General features: G+C 35.6%; 1 protein-coding gene across 1 annotated transcript in view; it reads left to right on the top strand.

The window, feature by feature from the left end:
- The first annotated feature begins 6,459 nt into the window (after nt 1-6,459).
- Nucleotides 6,460-20,606, top strand: part of LOC123561052 (uncharacterized) — a 41,720-nt gene continuing 27,573 nt past the window's right edge. Inside the window, exons 1-3 of the mRNA XM_045353205.2 lie at nt 6,460-6,570; nt 11,059-11,224; nt 18,342-18,576. Coding sequence (XP_045209140.2) covers nt 6,493-6,570; nt 11,059-11,224; nt 18,342-18,576 — 479 coding nt within the window. The 5' untranslated portion in view covers nt 6,460-6,492. The remainder of the gene's footprint in view (nt 6,571-11,058; nt 11,225-18,341; nt 18,577-20,606) is intronic.

Below are 20,606 nucleotides of genomic sequence, written 5' to 3'. Positions count from 1 at the left end.
ATATGACGTCCTCGTTGTGTTGACAACAACTATGCAAAAATGTTGTGTATGGTGAACAAACTTGTTTTCCGGCTACGTTTATTGTAGTTTAGAGATTCTTAATCTTAAATACAAGATAAAAGAAGGTTTTTTTAAGTCGAGTATGATATAACTAGTTAATATTAGCTCATGAGCTTTTTCCGACAAACATGTATAAACAGAAATTAAAGATAAAGCAGCTCAAAGAGAAGACATAACCATGTGTTTAAGCATATTTAAAAGATATAATTAATATGTGAAATATTAAGAGATTAAGATTACACTACTAGTGCTTATCGAGATAAACGTTATGCATACTTACATGGTTACAAAAACATTACTTTTAGTATTGCACATGAAAACAATTATTAAAAATAGGATTAGTGTTGTTATATTTTCTGGTCATTTGGGACCATGGGTCCATTCAACATGTGTAATAAAGTTCCGCTTGTAATAGGGTTTCGCTTAAGCTGGTACTAGGGGGCGTGAGAGGTGTTGAATATTTCATTACCTCTCATGAACAGAATCAAACCGCTGCTACTTGGGTCATATCAGTTTTGCGCCAGCTATTCAAAACGCGTTTTAAAGCCCTCCAGAATACCTTTGAACAGTTCCTGAATAGCAAGTGACGCATACATACTGGTCATCAACTGTTTAATTAAGTGATCCTCTTTGCTTCTTGACAAGTATTTATTTGTGCGCGATTTCATAATATTTGTTTATCATTTAAAAATTCCTTGGCAATATTAACCCTGCATAACCGCCTGAACTCGGTCTTACATTCCTTTCTTGCCAAAAATGAAGGATCAAGTATGTTTCTATTTTTCCCATATTTTTCCATTCTTCATTTGCTGATCGAAGTCTCTTAAAAAAGTTTGTTATTTCAGAGGTCCAGACCGATAGCTTAGGTTTAGAGAATCTCGAACGTTTCTTTTTACCCGAGGCAGAGTGCCTCAACTGCGTTTTCAATGTTTCCATCCAGGACCATCAAAATTTTCAAAATTCAATGTAATCACTTTTGTCAATTTTGTCCCAGTTTACATTACATAAAGTGCTATTTCAATTACTTCTTGTTTTGTCTCCCTTAACTGTATTCAATTCAACTGTCACAGTTATGACTATTGGCAAATCACCTTTTGGATGGATAAAAGTAGAGCCAACACAGTAAAATTCAAGATCGAACTCTCTAATAAATTCTAACATATATGACTATCTTTTGTCGGTAACATTTGACCCAAGATTAAAATTATAAGGTCTGCACCTATAATGTCTGTGTGTGCATTTCTATACTTAGTAACTATTTCAAAGAGTTCATCAATTACTTCATAAAAATCACTGTTGCTCGTTGAGTAACCACGACATGGAAGGTATCCAGAAACTAGTAGAATCTTTTTTTTTTTCTGAGTGTTTATTCCCACCTTCGATGCATTGAATCCGCTCCGAACCATCCTGAACTTACTAAAAGACTTGTCCCACATGATCGCGACATCCCCGAATCCTCGTGGTAGCTGGATTTTTGTTATCTGACCCTTTACCTACAAAGTCTATCTTTTCTGAAATACCATTCCAATATTCTTGTAATAAAATTAATTGACAGTCTTTAAAGATTTCTAAAACTGCATGTGACGATCCCTTAATATTTTTACAATTAGATGAGGCCACCTTAAGTAACTTGTGATCATTGCCGCTTATAATTTTTGAGGAGCTGATAACACTCTTTGAAAATGGGGTATGGTTGAGTGATGAACTATTTTCTAACCGACAGCACCCCTCCCCTTGTGGTTCAGAAGTGCCTGAGTTTGTCTGCGTTGGATTGAGAAAGAACCCTTTTCTGGTTGCATGTGTACTTGTTGTTGCCGTTGGGAGTCACTAGATGCCTGTTGAGACACAATTTTTGCTGACCTACCGCTAGATACTTGGGGATCCCTTCCGTGTTGTTCAGGGTCACATGCCACAGCTGGTAGAGTTTTAAGAACTAGTCTGCATTTTTGTTGAATCTGTAATTGCTGCTGAGGTACAGCTGAGGGGGTTGTTGCAAGGGGGCGTGCTGGGTGTGTATTCCTACAACTCTGTGTGAACAACTATTCATAGCACTTGAAGCTGTTTCTGGGTAAGGTAAAGGCATGGTAATGGCTGGTGTTCGCTTCGGCTATACCTGCATCATTACATTCGGTGCAGCTGCTGGTGGCGGTCCATAGAAGATAGATCTCCCGGTGAAGTGGCAACTATTGTTTACATCTACATTTATAACACCCGGTGACAGTTAATGTTTCACCTAAATGTTCTGTAATTTCTGGGACTGCTGATTGTTGCTGCAATACTTCATGTTGAGGGACTGTTTGGTTTTGTACTCGAGCTGCATGATCACCGGTACAGTTAGTCCCTACTCAGGTACAGTGTTATTGAATCGTAACATTTAACAATCAAATTAAATACATTCAGTTGATATGACAACTGTTTGTGAAATAGAATATGAAATATGAATGTGAAATAGAATGGCCAGATTTGAACGAAATGGAGCAATCCATTGGCAGAGCATTTCAACAACTTAGGCGAACTGAAAACGAGTAGTATATGCCTCTTCCTCTCGTACATAAAAGATCTGCCTGAAAGTGTTATGGGCAAGGTGAGGCTGTTCGCAAATGATACAATAGTCTATGTTACGGTCAAATCAAACAGTGATGTCCAAGCTCTACAGCAAGACCTTTTTGAACAGTCTCGAAACCTGGGAGTCTGATTGGTCCATGGAATTCAATCCAGATAAGTGCGAAGTTCTAAGAATCAGTCGCAAAAGAAACCCTGTAATATTCCCTTATAAGCTGCATGACATCGAGTTAAAATCGGCTGATTCTGCCAAATAGTTAGGCGTAACCATTAGTAAAGACCTATTATGGACCAATCATATCAACAACGTAACATCCAAAGCAAAATATTTCCTAAGATTTCTCAAACGAAACGTCAAAACCCCAAATAAAAGAGTCAAAGAGGTTGCATATGTAGTACGGTAGAGTATAAGGGTGCACTTATACTTCCTTGCTATTGAGCTAGCTTTTATAGCGACGTGGTAGAGCGTCCGCCTTAGGTGTGAGAGGTTCCGGGTTCGATTCCCGGCCAGGGCTAAAGCATTTTCAGTCTATTACTTTTGGCGCCCAACGTAAATAACTCACGAGTAGATATGAATAGACACCTTGGAACGTCCCACAGAGATTCAAACTCCTGGAATTCGAGGACGAATTCTAAAATGGAGGGGGTGTATGTAGTAAGGTAGAGTATAAGGGTGCACTTATACTTCCTTGCTATTGAGCTAGCTTTTATAGTGACGTGGTAGAGTGTCCGCCTTAGGTGTGAGAGGTCCCGGGTTCGATTCCCAGTCAGAGCTGAAGTATTTTCAGTCTGTTACACATATAAAACCTATGTTAGACCCCAGTTAGAGTACTGTTCCACCATATGGCATCCATGGCAAAAATACCTAACCCATAAAATCGAGCAAGTTCAAAGATCTGCAGCAAGATATGTCTATAATGACTACAATTACACCAGTAGTGTAGAACCAAACCCTAGAACAATGCCGTAAGATCAGTACAGTTACTATGTTATACAAGATCCAACAACACCTTGTTTTTGTTGACCACAGTCACCTTAAACCTACTAGAAACTTGAACTACTTGATACCGTATTCAAAGACACATTATCATGCAAACTCCTTCTTTCCTAGAAGCATACGTCTTTGGAACAGTCTCCCTGTGTCTTTGCAAGCTAGTCCCAGCTTAGAAGTATTTGCTGGGCAGCTACCACCCTTCTATCAGTTCTAATTCAACTTCCTGCTTTTACTTTTTAACCTGACCTGTAAAATAGTTCTTTTACTTTATTGATTTACCTTGATTTACCTTGATGTTGATAGCCGTCTTCTGAGTTAAAACTCGTGTTGGCCCAATTTAAATCATACATTCACAATAAAAGTTTATATTACACATGTACGCACACATTAAGGCTGGTGAAATATTTTCATAGTCTACTGAAGGGTGAATTTATTATCTTTATTTTTCCAATCTATGTTTAGTGCACTCTTAAAGGCATTCACGTTTTCTGCTACTACTGTCTGTTGGGACATATTGTTCCAATTATTTACGACTCTGTTGGAAAACCTATTTTGACTCACTAGACTGTTTACGTGATTTTTGGATAGTTTGTAACAGTGACCTCTTGTAGACGTAGATGTTGAAAACTTTATGTTAGGAATATAGGATTTGTCATATCCATGCATTATCTTAAAAAGTTGTATAATATCAGCTCGTTCACGTCGATAATACAATGTGGGCAGGCCTAATTTCTTAAGTCTCTCTTCATATGTAAAATCCTTCATTCCGCTCACAAGTTTTGTAGCACGCCTCTGGACATTTTCAATTGAAATAATGTCTTTTTTAAATTTTGGGGTCCACACTACACTTGCGTATTCAAGATGAAGTCTGACAAAACTCTTGTACAGAGGAAGAAAAATATCCGCATCCAGTGAAGTAAAGGTGTTACGGATCATCCCCAAAGACTGGTTGGCTTTTTTCATTTTTTGTGCAATGTGTTCATTAAAACTGAGTTCGTCATCGAAGATTACTCCTAAATCCTTTTCTTTTTTGATATTTTCAATAGGGGTATTTCCAGAGCTATCAAACATATAATACTGTGCGCCACTGTTGTTCTTCCCTAGATGCATACACTTGCATTTCCCGGCATTAAATTTTAGTTGCCATTTATCTGACCAAGTTGATAAAGCTGATAAATCCGACTGTATACTCTGTCTATCCATGTCAGTTGATATTTCACGATACAACTTAGTGTCGTCAGCAAATAATTTTACAATATTTTCAACAACCTCAGGCAAATCATTAATGTAAATCAGAAATAATGTTGGGCCTAAAACACTGCCCTGAGGGATACCACTTTAACTGCAGCCCAGTTAGAGTGCATATTACCGGCGCGGACTTGCTGTTGACGATTGTTTAAAAAATTTTCAATCCACCTTAACACATTACCCCTAATGCCATAAGCATACAGTTTATCTAGAAGCCTCTTATGTGGAACAGTATCGAATGCCTTCGCAAAATCCAAGTATATGCAATCCAGATCACCACCCTTTTCGAGGATATCTGACCATTCCTCAATTACTTCCAATAACTGAGTAACACAAGATCTGTTTGACCTAAACCCATGTTGTTGCTTTGTAAAAAGATCAAAGGTTTCCATATGTTTCATAACTGCATCGCGAACAAACGATTCTAAAACTTTACATAATATAACTGTTAAGCTTACAGGTCTGTAATTCGCACATACATGTTTATCCCCCTTCTTAAAAATTGGTGTTACCTGTGCCTTTTTCCATATATCTGGTAAAATCCCAGTCTCTAAAGAAATTGTAAAAAGCTTGGAAACTATGTCACTAATCTCAGCACTGCATTCCTTTAAAAACAACGGGTGAATCTGATCCAAGCCTGGAGATTTACTGGTTTTTAAAGCATTTAATTTCTTTCTTACACGCGATGCATCCATGTTAATACTAATTAATGGGCCAATGAACCCCCTATCTTCAAGTTCTGGAACATTATCCAAATCTTCATCGGTAAAAACACTTGAGAAAAACGAGTTCAAAAGTTCTGCCTTCTGTCGATCAGAATTTGATAGTGATTCATCCTCAGTTCTCAAATCGCTTATACCACTATGAGTTTTTGACTGTGAACGCACGTAATTCCAAAAGGATTTACTATCAGATTTAATGTTCTTTGCAAGAAGGCGTTCAAAATTTAACTTAGATTGACGACAAATCTTTGTTGCTTGATTTCTTTTAGCAGCGTATTTTTGATAGTTTTGTTTTGTCTGACACATGCAATATTGCTTCCAAACCTTCTTTTTTGCCTGGATAGCGGTTAGTGCTTCCTTATCAACCCATGGTTTTTTCTTTGTTTTGTTGGAGGGATTTACTTTAGGAATGTTCGCATCGACGCAATCATTTAATACAGATGTGAAATTATCCCAGAAAGTGTTTATATCGTCTGACTCAATACTGTCCAATTAAAATTTGAGAGTTCCTGCCTCGCAGAGGCGTAATTTCCCTTATAGAAGTTAAATCTTGGTTCACTTTGGACATTTCTTGATATATAGCATGCGAAGTTAAAACAGAGACACGCGTGGTCACTAGCACCTATCGGTGGAAGATACTCTAGATCGTTAATCATATCTTTGAGATGCACATAATCTCTGTATTCTTATTATTTTTAACAGCCATCCCTGACAACGCGCCTGCTAGTTATAATCGATACGATTGTTAAGCAGTATAACATAGACATAGACATATTGTACAAAAGTTGATCCCTTTGGCATGTTCCTCCGAGTACAGATTTTAACTCCGCGGTGGGTTTATCTTATTCTCGTTTTCAAAACGAGGTTTTCGAACAGCTGTTTAGCATACGAGAAAATGTTCTTTTGATGGCGGTGGTTGCGGTAAACAGAACTTCAAACTTTAGTCTTTTATGTAAAAAAGACGCAAAGACAGCATTTCGCAGTGTATGTGCAGACGAATATCATTTCTTTCAAACTGATTATTAGGTCGAAAGAAACGATTATTTGTTTTTTTCTGTCTAATTTTGCTAGAATATTTCGTTTGGTACGACGATTGTTTTTGTTTTGATTTGAACATGAATGAATGACGTAATGCTTTAGAAAACATAAACACACGGTGATTTTTTTCTTTAAATTGGCAAAAAAATATTTATTCATTAAATCATTTCAGTTTAATTACAATTTTCGTTTGTAGTGTTCGAGAAAGCCCTGTAATCTGGCGCCAGATTTCAGTGTTTATTTTTTGTTGATGTTTGTTTACAAAGCATGGAAACAATGCTGACAATGCGTTTTGTAAAATGCTCTACCATATAATTGCCCGAACATGCAGTTTCATGGTGTGTGACTGTAAATCAAATAAGTATATAAAATATATCATTATGCAATATCTTGTTCCTGACATGGGATTTTTTTTGGAAGTGGCTAGGGGTCCAGAGCACAGTCACGGGTCCAGTGTACATTTTTTGTTTAATATAATTTTTTTTCAAACAAATATACTTTATATAATTATGTTAGTCAAATGAAAAAAAGTTGATGGCAAAAAAATCCGGTAATAGTGTCATATACATTGAAAAGGTGAACTATGCGAGCGTAACGCTGTGGGAAGCTACTCGGCAAACTTGTGGAACATTTTAAAATCGGAGTTTATACACTTGCAGTCGCTACCTGCATGATTGCACCTTCGACACATTTTAAGCTATCCATAAATACTAAACTGACCCCATAAATTGCTTTGAAATACACAGAACAAGTCTCTAGGAGCAAAATATTTCAAATATCCCCGGCGATTTCAGCTGCCAAACGAAGTGATAAAAACCAGGAACACGTCCGCTATCCGGAATGAAATCACCGGGGATAACTGAAATATTTCGCTCGTAGAGACTTGTACTGTGTTTTTCAAAGCAACTTATGGGGTCAGTTTAGCATTTATGGAAGGCTTTAAATGTTTCAAAGGTGCGATCATGCAGGTAGTGGCTGCAAGTGTATAAAATAGTCAGAAATGCACATTTTCACCTTGTGACGTGCCTGGAACAACTGATACGGGGACTGGAAACAGGCATTTATCTTATCTGATGCTGTCGTCCAATCGAAGCGTATGCCGTAGGTTATTCTGCTATTACTCAAACACTTACGCCTTACAGTTTAACTCGTCCTTTCAGTGAAGATCTGGGAAAGCATTTGTTGAATTTTTTGTTGAAAACAAAAGTTCTGCCATGAAATTATTGCCTGCATCTGTTTTTAAATGGAAAATATCTACATTAATGTTACTTTTCGCCCTGTGAAAATGGCTAAATCTAGACTTGTCTTACCCAGAGAGAAAGATGTCGTTTTTTACATGATATTTGCCTTGTTGATTCAGAGTATTTAGAATAAAAAAAATTAGGACATATTTTAATGAAAATAGCAAGTCAAAACTGTTAACTGTTGCCTGAAAATATTTGTTTATGATATTGCTCTGTTCTTCACTATTTAAATGCGTGTTAAACCTAGATGATTTTCTGCAGTTTTATCTAAATGTTCGGAATACTAAATGTAACTTCGTCGTCGGCCTTTTTAAAAAAAAATATTGTTATTTTAATTCAAATACATTGTATTTTTCACACATCAGTTTTAAGATTAAATTTATTAAACTAATTTTTGGAGTTTAAACAACAATTTCGTTTGAAACATTCCCTACGTTCAAGAAGAATGTTTGTTTCTGTATGTAGAAATCTGACATTATAAACAATAATTATAATTATGGCTCTACAAGATTAAGAAAAGTGTCAGCTTTCTGTTATTTTCCATTTTTTTTATTCAAATCCAACAAATCTCGGCCCTTTGATAAAGGTTTGAAGTTACGTGGTAAAATATTTCTTCAGGGAAGTGAGCTCGAGTTAATTCATAATGATTAAGCATATCACCACATGCAGTCGCATGCTGTTTTTGCTTCAGAATCCCTTTAGATCAATCTCTGATCATCTAATTATCGCCACTTAACATGTGACTGGTAAACCCTTTGAACAATAAGTGTTATAGCTCCATGATTAATTTGAGGTAATATGCTAATTACGCGCTAAGCGATAGTGGCGAAAACAAAATATCGATCGCTAACGACTGGTCGATATTTACAGGTATGGACGACAGCATAGTACAGATAAATGTACTGATTTATACGGAGTTTCTACTCCCCGTATTAGACCTTCCTGGACGTGCCTAGCTCAAAAAGTAATTGATATAAATTGATGAAACCTTGCATGAGTCTTTATCATGATATGAACTTGCGCACCTCCTACTTTTCGTCTGGCTCCGCCCCCTATTTTCAGAGTTATGGCCCCTGAAAGAGTCCAAAATGCACATTTTCACCTTGTGACACGCCTAGCTCAAAAAGTGTTTGATATAGATTCATGAAGCCTTGCCTGAGTCTTAATCATGATTTGATTTGCGCACCTCCTATTTTTTATTTTGGTTCGCACCCTATTTTCAGAGTTATGGCCCCTGAAATAGTCAAAAATGCACATTTTCACCTTGTGATGCACCTAGTTCAAAAAGTATTTAATATAAATGATTGAAAACTTGCATAAGTCTTTATCATGATATAAACTTGCACAATTCTTATTTTTTGGCTGGCTCCACCCCCTATTTTTAAAGTTATGGCCCCTGAAATAGTAAAAAAATGCACATTTTCACCTAATTATGTGTCTAGCTCAAAAAGTATTTGATGTAAATTTATGAAACCTTGCTTGGATCTTTATCACGATGTGTCCTTGCACACTTGGCATTCTTCCTGAGAATCTTAGCATTTATTACAAAGTTATGGCTCTTGAAATAGCCAAAATAGTGGATTTTTTGTTTGTGATGCTCATAGCTCAAAAAGTATATGGTCTAGAATAATGATTCCTTTTCATAAAATGTTTGTTGAGGCTATACCCCATTAAGACTGCCAACATTCGAATTATTTCTCCTTATTTGTGACAAATGTACCAGTGTTGGGGCACACCCTATGTCCTACAGACACATTCTAGTTGTAAGTATGGGTCCCATATAATGGCTCCATATTCCATCAGTGACCTAACCAGTGAGATGTATGCTGTTTTCTTACAGTCTTTAGTACAATTTCTAAGACTTCTACGTAAAACCGCCATGGTAGAATTGCCTTTCTTAGCAACTTTAGTAATATGTGTTGACCTTGTAAGATCCTTGCTGAGTGTAAGGCCTAAATAAGAATTTTCAGAAACTTGTTTCAAGATAAATTGCATAATTAACACTGGAAATCCATTTCAGATCAGTAACTTGAGAACCATATGACACAGAACCTTCAAACTTAATAGGGTGATAGAACTTACAGAGTAGATGACCCTTAATGTTTTTGGGGTCACTCCGTCAAAGGTCAAGGTCAAAGGGACCATCTGCCTGTCACATGCCACAATCAATAACTAGAGAACCATTTGTCCTAGAACCTACAAACTTTATTAAATGATTATAGGGCTTACAAGGTAGATGACCCTTATTAATCTTTAGAGTTACTCGATTAAAGGTCAAGAAAATTGGGGCCTGAACATGGAAAACCATTTCCGATCAATAAATTGAGAATCGCTTGACCCAGAATGTTGAAACTTCATAGGATGATTGGAAATGTAAAGTAGATGATTCCAACTGATTTTTAGGTCACTTGATCAAAGTTCAAGGTCACAGGCATCTGAATCTGATCACCAACTTGAGAGCCATTTGACTCAGAACCTTCAAAGTTCATAGGGTGATAGGAGTCATAGGACTTACAGATTGGATGACCCCTGTCAATTTTGGGGACACTTGAGCAAAGATCAAGGTCACAGGGGCCTGAACATGGACAACTCTTTCTAGTCAATAAGTTGAGAACCACTAGGCCCAGAATGTTGAAACTTCTTGGGATGATTTGACATGCGGAGTAGATGATCCATTTTGCTGCCAACCATCGGTGTCTCTTGGACTCAGGACTGTCCCCTGTTGACTTCTTGCCTATTACTACAATGCATTGGGGGAGACATGCTCTTTTCTACAAAAGCATCTTCTAGTTCCACCACGGTTGATTGTGAAAAGGAATTTTTTATAAAATGAACAAAACTGAGCGTTGAAAAAACAGATTTATCAGAATTATCAAAATTGCTGTCACATTAACACTGGAAATCCATTTCAGATCAGTAACTTGAGAACCATATGACACAGAACCTTTAAACTTAATAGGGTGATAGAACTTACAGAGTAGATGACCCTTAATGTTTTTGGGGTCACTCCGTCAAAGGTCAAGGTCAAAGGGACCATCTGCCTGTCACATGCCACAATCAATAACTAGAGAACCATTTGTCCTAGGACCTACAAACTTTATTAAATTTTAGAAAATTTTCAGTTAATGACAAGCGGTACTTAAATTGTTTAAAGAAGTGGATAACATTTTCTTTAATTTTCAATAAACAGAATGACAACTCTCCTGCTAGTGGACCTATGACAAGAACAATGACAAATCTGAAAGATGCTCAGTCCAGCTGGGAGTGTTTGCCACCTTATCATGCACCACCTAAACAGAAACATGGATTTCATCCATTGTCATTTAACTCGACTTTTGATGAAACAGGCCCCGCAGGTAAATATTTCTTTTACTTAGTTCACATTTTCACATCTTAAAAAAAATAGTCCTTTAACTTCAGTTATGTAGTACTACAATGTATACATGTAACATGTTGGCTCCAGTCAGGGCAGCTTTGTAAACAGTTACTCTCTAGTTGCTGATACAGTGATACAGGATCATTTGAACTCTCAGTATTGATTGCTTTATATAGATTATATACATTATGAACCTATTCAAGACACTTTTTAAAGGTGTGTTAGAAAACCTAGACATGAAATAAAAGAAAGATTTGCTTTCCGTGTAAGCATACACTCGTGTACAGTCTAGAAGTCAGAAAAAAGTTCACATGTAGGTTAGGCGTAAAAAAAAAATATGTTTGTTTCCTGTAACATGCTGAAAAAAATGGGGGTCGGTAGGTAGGGAATTTTTTTTTTTTTTTTTTTTTTTTTTTTTTTAGTAGGTGTCAGAACATTTCAGTGTTTAGTAACCTTATTATCGCCAATTAACTGCCTAATCAGGCCTCAACCTTAACTTTTTTCAGCAGTTGCCAGCAGGTTCACCAACTGCTAAAATCTAGTAGACCTGCTCAGACTTCAGTGGACCTCCAATTCTATCTCATAAATTGTGATGCTGTAGACGTCATAACTTCATATGACTCAAAGAAACAGGACTTATTTCTAAATAATTAAAAATGGAAGACTGTAGCAATTTGTTATCCCGAAAAATAATTATTTTGAAAAGTGTCCCAAAATATGGACACAATCAGCACCAGTGTTGAAAGTGAAAAAATAAAAAACATCAACAATTATCGGTAGTCATTCTGATGATAAACTAAGTAATTGGCCTCGTTTTCATCATCAATTAACACCCCCTCAAAGAGCTAAAAGAAGTGTGTCGGTTATTGTGGCATCTGCAGTGGAGATCAAAGCGGTATGGTTTCCACGAGATTGTCATTGCATTACGTCATGTTTTCGCGCCATGTGACACATCACTGTCTGATCGTACTTTCTCGATTCCTTTAATTGTTGAGAAGAAATCAGTAAAAAAGTTTTTTCTTTAATTTTTTAAAAGCGAATGTGCAATATCCCGAATAAACTGACATGTAAATGTGTCAGACCGTGAACGATGTTGACCTATTTGCCCTCAAGAAATTTACATTATTGTTTGAGAAGAATATCTAACAAAGTGTTGTGTCAAAAAATATATGTACGAAGACTCATTTAAAACTTATTAAAAATCGCAACAACATCATACTGCCTCATTTTAAAACCACATTTCTATTTACGTTCATGAGGTCACGTAATCTATTCTGCCGTGCTAACAGAAATCTGTTTGCAAAAAAATCGTTTTACTCCATGTATTTAAACTGCTGCCGCTTTTTCATTATTTAAGATTTTTTAATTGTGTTTTTTGTACTTTCTGGTCAAAAGTCTGAATTTTATTACCATAGTATGTACCGTTTATTTACTTTAAAAAGGAAATAAATAATCAAGATCGCGCTGTTTGAAATTTTACAAAACATTCTATGAAAAATTGATCGTTTTAAAAGAATTTTGCCTACATTCCTGTCGATATCTTATTAAAATTGTTATAGAATTCAGACTGTATTAGTTCTCAAGCGGTGTTGAATATCTGAAGCGATTATATTAAAAAATGAATGCACTATGCGCGTTTTTTGTGTGAAAAGTAACTGCGATGTAAATTAAGTATTACGATAGGGCGCACGTGCTTGTGGAATGGAAAATTACCAGCATGACGTTTCGATATTTTAACGATTCGCGGGTAAATTCCAGTCAATCCAGGTAATTTTGCCTGATGTAATTACTCAATTTGGTAAAGTTACCACGTAAAAACCACTCACCTGATCGGTGGAGTAGTCCATTCGTGCTATCCTGACTTTAACTCGCCAATGCTTATAACTGTAGAATGCTGTACTAAAGCAAAATCAACTTTCGTTTTGTGAATTCGCCGATATGGATACGATCGCCCCCCCTCCCCCCCTCCTATGTTTTCACTTTTAAGGGTTTTATTTTATTTGCAGACCGTGACTGAAAATTGGTTGACCGTCGGTCTACCCAACTTTTGATAGTGGACCTGCCGATATTTTTGGTTGCATCGGTCCAACGGTCCACCGCTAAAGTCGAGGCCTGATTTAAATTACTAATCAAATAAAATTGTTGAAAATTTGCTCCCGCCTTTCAATAACAGATGTTGTTCATACAAGTTTTTTTTCTACACTGATTCCTTTTGTTCAGTAAACATTCGCCTCAGTCACAATCAAATGCATTTTTTTGTTTCACTTGGGGTCAAAAATAAAAGTTTGTAAAACTCTTTTATTTTGAAATGTTAATTTACCATATACCTTGGTTCTACAAAAACAATGGTAGCTGTCGTTGTCTGATAGTTCGACAATATTTTTTTTTCGTATTAAGATGAATCTTCAGGGAAAAAATAAAACAGACATGACCATTTTTAAAGGACTGTTTTATTCAAATAACTCTTTGAGACCCAACAAAATTGTTACCACATGATAAGGTACATAAAAGTAATGCAGAAAACCCAAAAAACTAATAAATTACACAAAGATTTGTAGTTATTATCTTCTTTTGAAGTTCAAAAGTCTAGAAATTTTTGTTTTCTACTTGCTTTCAGTTTTTGCATACCTTTTGAAATGCATTTATTCAACTCAAATATGTTATTTTCTAAAAATTCAGTCATTTCTCTTTAAATGATGGTCTCATTTTTGTGATTACGACTATGTTTGGCAGAGATATCGCAATTTTAAAATGAAAGCCGAAATTTACCCAAAAGTCTACGGACAAGACATCATCGCCAAGTGCTTTCTACATAGGTATTAGAAGACAGTCTTTTAGTTCTGTTGAACTTTTTATGTTTAAAATGACCAAGAACAAGTAAATAACAAACAAATTTATGAAAAGAAGTATAATTAACGGTCTTCGGAATGTGTCTTCGAATAATTGAAGGATTTGAACAACTGTGACTAAATCAAAATGTCATTATGTGACAAGTTCTGTGCTATTGCTTACATAAATTAGGACTTATTGTTTTCATATTTCACTATATACTAAAAATAATGATACTTGGAAGGATCCTCACTGAAATAGGCTGTTAAAAATCTCCTTCAGCTTGGTGTCTACGGACAAGACATTTGACCATAATTTCTGTCTAAAAGACAGATAGAGTAATAATGTTTCTGATCAATGCTCATGCATTTAATGGGCTTAAGAACTGACCTTGCAGCCTGTTATGTACACCATTTAGACTATGTTTATTTATCTGTAATAACTTTTAACCTCAACTAAACAAAATAAACCACAATCTTCCTGAAATTGGATGGTGGAAGAAACCACCTGACTAGACTTTGTTGAGGCAAATATATTTACATGCTGTTATCAACCATATCAATCAAGAAATGGTAAAAAAGTATAAACGCAAAGTTTAACATGAAGAACTCTATGAGTTCATCTAAACATGTTCATTAAAGTAGAAACATTAAAAAAGTAGGAAGAACTTGTTAAACTTATAGCTCACAAACAACATCTTAAAAAGATTACAACTGTGTCTTAAATGGAAAACTAATGAAACAAACTCCCTTGCTGACTGCTTAAATAGCTGTATGTTGTAAAATACTCATGACATTTATTCTGTGAGATCCATTTATGTTATAACTCATACTAATATTTTAAGTAGTCCTGCAAAATAAAATTCCTGTGAATTTTAACCTGTTTACAGAATAATTAAATGTTCACTGTGATAAGTTTTTATCACTTAGTTTTGAGTCAGCTAATGACTTACATATTATGCTTTTTTCTTAAAATTTCCAAGATACATTATCTTTTTCTAGCCAGTAATATTTTTGATTAATATTGACCTTTTTCCATTATGTAAGATAGTATGACTGGAGACAAAGTTTTTTAACTATCTTTTTATCACATTTACTTCTTTTTTTCATGTTATCACCTATATTAATATTATTTTCTTGGAAAAATACTGGAACAAATGTTATTAAATCAAATCGTAAATCAAACTATGATTTCAAAATTCTAGACCTCTGCCTCTGATGCATGTGGGGAAGTTGGCAGTTACTTGCAGAGAACATGTTTGTACAGTACAGAATCAATTAACAATTGTTAAGTTACATAACTGAAATTCTGTTGAAAAAGGGCATTAAAACCCCCAAAAACAAACAAATCTAAATAGCTCTCATTTTTGAAAGGGAGAAAGCTGCTAGGAGACTACGTTAATCACATAGTAAATTGCTTGTAATTTCTTTTTTAAGATGTTTTAAACTGCTTCAATTTTATGTGATTTCAGTCAGTTACAGAATAAAAGTTGATCGGCAAATGAATAGAATGAAATCTTGAAAACCAATCACCATTATATCTTGGCCCTGAAGAGCACAGAAATATGCCATATTGAGTGGATTATAACAAAATGTTTAAGTTGAAAGTGGACAGCCCACACCATGTCTAACAATAGATCATACTCCACTAGAATATGACCAAATGTCAAATGATTTTGCTTCTATCTTCTCATTCTTTCTGTTTTACTACTAACTTGTAAAAGATTGGGGTTTTTTTGCATTTCATAGTCTCTTGATTTATTTCAAAGAACTCTTGATATATTTCTAAGGTCCATTGCTGGTTTTTATTGAAAACAGAAAATATATTGAATAGTATTTGCGTAATGTCTTGTCCGTAGACACCATCATTGCATGCCTTGTTTTTGCCATAACAAAGGGAGGGTTAGAAAGAAATGTATTATTCCTTTTTTGATAGCTTTTAACATATATATAAGTCATGTATAAGATTAAAACATATTCTATATCCATTGTACTTCTCAGATTCAGATTGTAACATTTTGCATTTGGAAGAAGTAAGTTTCATTAGAAATATATTTATTCTATATTTTGTATAAACATTAAGTGTGGTGTATCACTGAAACTTGATAAATAGCTCCAGTATGATTTTATAAATGATATTTGTCAAAAAACCTTCGTTTCTTTAGTGTCTACGGACAAGACATGTGTCTACGGACAAGACATTTTGCAATTCAACAACTATTTATATCTATATAACCCAGTTTAATTCCGTCTAATGTTTATCAACTTAGACACTATCCTAGCAGCTTTCATAGCAACAGTGATTAAACTCTAATATTGCATCCTTCACAAAGAAAATAGGTGTCTACGGACAGGACAAAAAAATTGGCGCATTTATCATTGTCTGTTCAGAGTCAAACTTGAGGAGATAAGAAACTTCCACCTGAAAGAATGCTATTATTTTCAGAAGAAGGTAGACTGAAGTTCGCACAGAGACAAATAAGACAGTAAAAAAAGAATTATTTTATAATGAAATCACATATCTGATATGAGGAAGAGTAAAAAGGCAAAATATATAACAAAACGGTCATGTCAGTCTTCAGTACATAGCTTCTGTTGTGGGTGACATAGACAGTTGAAATAATTTGCAGCTGAAAGAAGACGAATTTTCCTGTAAACCAAACAGCACAAAAAGGTCTTGTTGGTTCAGGTTTTATTTAAAATGAAAAGACAAAAAGCACATTTTTTAAGGTGAAACAATATAACGCTGAATTTTGGCCTTTTTTCTGTTATTGAACAGCATGGCGTTCGTTTTATATGTACATCAGCTACCTGATAGTAGTTTTACCTGCAACTGGGTAGTGATATGTAACTCCTGAAGTGCTGAAGACAGAATATATAAACATGCACTTTTAAATTTGGGTGTATAACATGGAGCACCTAAAAAGTATGCATTTGATTGTGACTGAGGCGATTGTGTAACAGGCAAAGTTCATAGTTTTGCAGACAGACATAGCTTCGGGCCGTTTTTGCCAATTAGAGATTTTCGGGGCCACAATTAATCTTTTGTCGCAAATGGCTCAAGTGCAACCGACAGCGTGACCCCTGAACAAGTGGTACAAACATGATAATAGACTGCTCTTCTACGAATTGTTTATCAATTAACGTTTACACCTTGATCAATAAACACCTTTCATAATGAAGTACTAAATACAAACCGCGAGATAACCACGTGTCAGTCGGCGCGTGGCGTGATTGACATCTGTCAGTAGCTAATTAGTATATGACGCTCCGCCTACTGCCATACTTCCACTTGAGGCGGCGAACAGTATTGAAATTCACCGAGATTTTGATTGACAAGGGGCAGAACTTTTGAACCCGATATGCATCAAAGAAAACTTCTCGATTTTCGCGGGTGAAAACCCGGAACCTCGAGTCTACCACAGGAGCCTGAAATTCTATCTATAATGCTCCAAATGGCTAAATTTAAAAATTACCCCTCCTATATATATAAAAAAATATATAGGAGGGGTAATTTTTATATTTAGCCATTTTGGAGCATTATAGATAGAATTTCAGGCTCCTGTGAGTCTACCGACAAACAGGCTTTTCACCATGTTGTTTCATGTCGTTAGAACCAGGAACGTTCGTGACTATGTGCGACGAGGTCGGGTACAACTACATTATCCCTATAATCAATCACAGGAGCCTGAAATTCTATCTATAATGCTCCAAAATGGCTAAATATAAAAATTACCCCTCCTATATATATTTTTTATATATATAGGAGGGGTAATTTTTATATTTAGCCATTTGGAGCATTATAGATAGAATTTCAGGCTCCTGTGAATCAATAAAGATATGATCAGAATCTCGAATTTCAGCCCATAAAAAAATTGCGGTCGGCGGTAAAAACTTACGGTCGGTCGGGTTACAGGAAACAAACATATTTTTTTTTTAGGCCTTACTCCATTTTTACTAATAGTTGAAAGCTTTGTTGTTTTTTTCTGTACATATTCTGCCAAATGTGGTCTGTTTTTGTTTTAATGTTATATTTGATACAGATTTTCTAGATTTAAATAGGTATCTAATGATAAAATATTTTAGTGAAAGATGTTGATTTTTGAGCATAGTTATTGTAACATCTTTAAAACTTATAATGCATTTATGTCATTAAAAAAGTTTAAGCAAAAACATTAGTCAAAGAAAACGTTTATCTTTTTTGTAGCACTAAGACAGAATGAATTTAACAATGGTGTAATTTTAGTGAATAATGGTTTGATTTTCCAGGAGCAGCCAGTAGTCACAATATGAGTGCTGCTTCTGCAGTTGATTCAGGATTTTTCGACCACTTGAACTTGGATCAACTTAATCTCAACTCTAGCTGCAGTAGTGATAAACTCTCGGGTCTTGATGATCTTGTGAACAAGATTGTAGAAGATGATGCTTCTTTGTTTGGTATTGATGGGTTTGGGTCATCTGGTGACGGCAAAAACACAGTGGCTTCAAATAGTTTTAATGACAGGTAAGTGGGTGTAAGATTCCCTTATCTGGGAGATCTCTAATTATTCTCACCGAACTTAGAAAATCTAGGTTGAAGTTTTACATACAAATTGCTCTCTCCAGTACTGAATTGGAAGTTATTGAGGTGGATAAAACATGGTGAAAGGTACATGTCCCAAAACTCTTACACAAATTTGGACAATACAGGGTTCGAATTTAAGCTCGCATACTCGTGAAATGCGAGTGCAAATTTCAAACTGCGAGGTGAGATTTCAGACACCAGCATTTTTTTGCGAGTGAAAATTTTTGGCCGAATAATGTGCATTTCTAGCGGTCGTCCCGATCTTACACTGTTCTTTCTTTAACAACTCGCGGTCATTGCAGTGCATTGTCATTTGCAGAACGAATTTCGGAGCACTCTTTCATCTTTCGTCGTAAACGGAAATTTACACTCGATAGATGTCCAGTGCGCATGTCTTTTCAACTGCTGACAAGTACCTGCGCCAATTTTGATGACGTTTACCACATCCGGTGGGTTTTTTGGTAATTTATAATAAGTTACTATTTATATAGCGCAAAACAATTGGCTGGACTTGTCACATGGATGTTTGTGTTAATGTTCTAATAAAGTGACAGATCGCGGAAAATGCAAGTTGTTTTTTCATTTAGCAAGTTAAAAAAATACCACTTGCGAAAAAATGCAAGTAGAAAATTTGGCTAAATTCGAACCCTGCAATATACCTATTCTTAGAATAGTCGAGTGTGCCGTCATGCGACAGCTCTTGCTATAGACTTACATTAGAGTCATGCTTTAAAAGTATAGTTATGAAAACTCAAGTTGGTTACTTGAAATATTATAATCTGCCAGGCTACATATCAAAGGGAAAGCTTTAGATGGTCGGTCATGAGCAGTTTACTCCCACACCACCCATTTTCTGCTGAAATGCTTCTTAGCTTGACAGTGTTGGATGAATAGGTACAGCTATTGCACTCGCTCATCTGTTAGCATCTGTGTGTTAATTTGGTAGAAAAAAATAAATATTAAAGCTGGTATCTCCGTAACCACTTGTTGGAATTGATTGTAAGTTCACACACTTGTTCACTGTCACTGTTTTTTTGTGTGTGGTTTTTAGCTCACCTGAGCACAAAGTGCTCAAGTCGAGCTTTTGTGATCGTCCTGTGTCCGTCATCTGTCCGTCCATCGTCAACAATTTGACTGTTAACACTCTATAGGTCACAGTTTTGGCCCAATCTTAATAAAACTTGGTCAGAATGTTACCCTCAATAAAATCTTGGATGAATTCGATTTTAGGTCACCAGGTCAGGTCAAAGGAAAAGCTTGTTAACACTGTAGAAGCCACATGTAAGACTGTATCTTCATGAAACTTGGTCAGAATGTTAATCTTGATGATCTCTAGGTCCAGTTTAAATCTGGGTCATGTAGGGGCAAAAACTAGGTCACTAGGTCAAATCAAAGGAAAAGCTAGTTAACACTGTAGAGACCGCATTTATGACTTTTTTTTTCATGAAACTTGGTCAGAATGTTAATCTTGATGATCTTTAGGTCAATAGGTCTGGTCAGGTGAGCGATACAGGGCATTCATGGCCCTCTTGTTTGTTTTTTTTTTTTTCAGGCCAACTTGGGGCTGAAATTTGGCCCCAATCCCAATGGCAAATTGTGGGGTTTTTTTTCCCAATTTGAAAGTTGAAATTCCCAAAGTTAAAAAGAAAAAAGAAAAATAATACTTGTTCAAACAAGACTGTACCAGTGAAACCTTGAACATTTAAAACACAAGATAGAGTGTTAATAATGCATTTAAGGGCCATTTTTTCTTAAATGTAACATTTTAATGTAAAAAAATATGACTTAACAATTCTCAGTTTGGATGTTTTACAACGCTTTTTACCCAGTTGTAAAGGCCACGGCCCATTCCCAAATCATTGGAAAAAACTAGGGGTGACTATTGAGGCCAATTTTGACTATTGCTATACTATTGATATTGCTTAAAAACTATTGCGATACCATTCTATTGCAGGTTAATATTGCGATAC

Source organism: Mercenaria mercenaria, chromosome 10 (genome assembly GCF_021730395.1).
Source record: "Mercenaria mercenaria strain notata chromosome 10, MADL_Memer_1, whole genome shotgun sequence".
Classification (NCBI taxonomy): domain Eukaryota; kingdom Metazoa; phylum Mollusca; class Bivalvia; order Venerida; family Veneridae; genus Mercenaria; species Mercenaria mercenaria.
The sequence above is the reverse complement of the archived record's forward strand: the minus strand, read 5'-3'. Positions and strand labels throughout refer to the sequence as shown.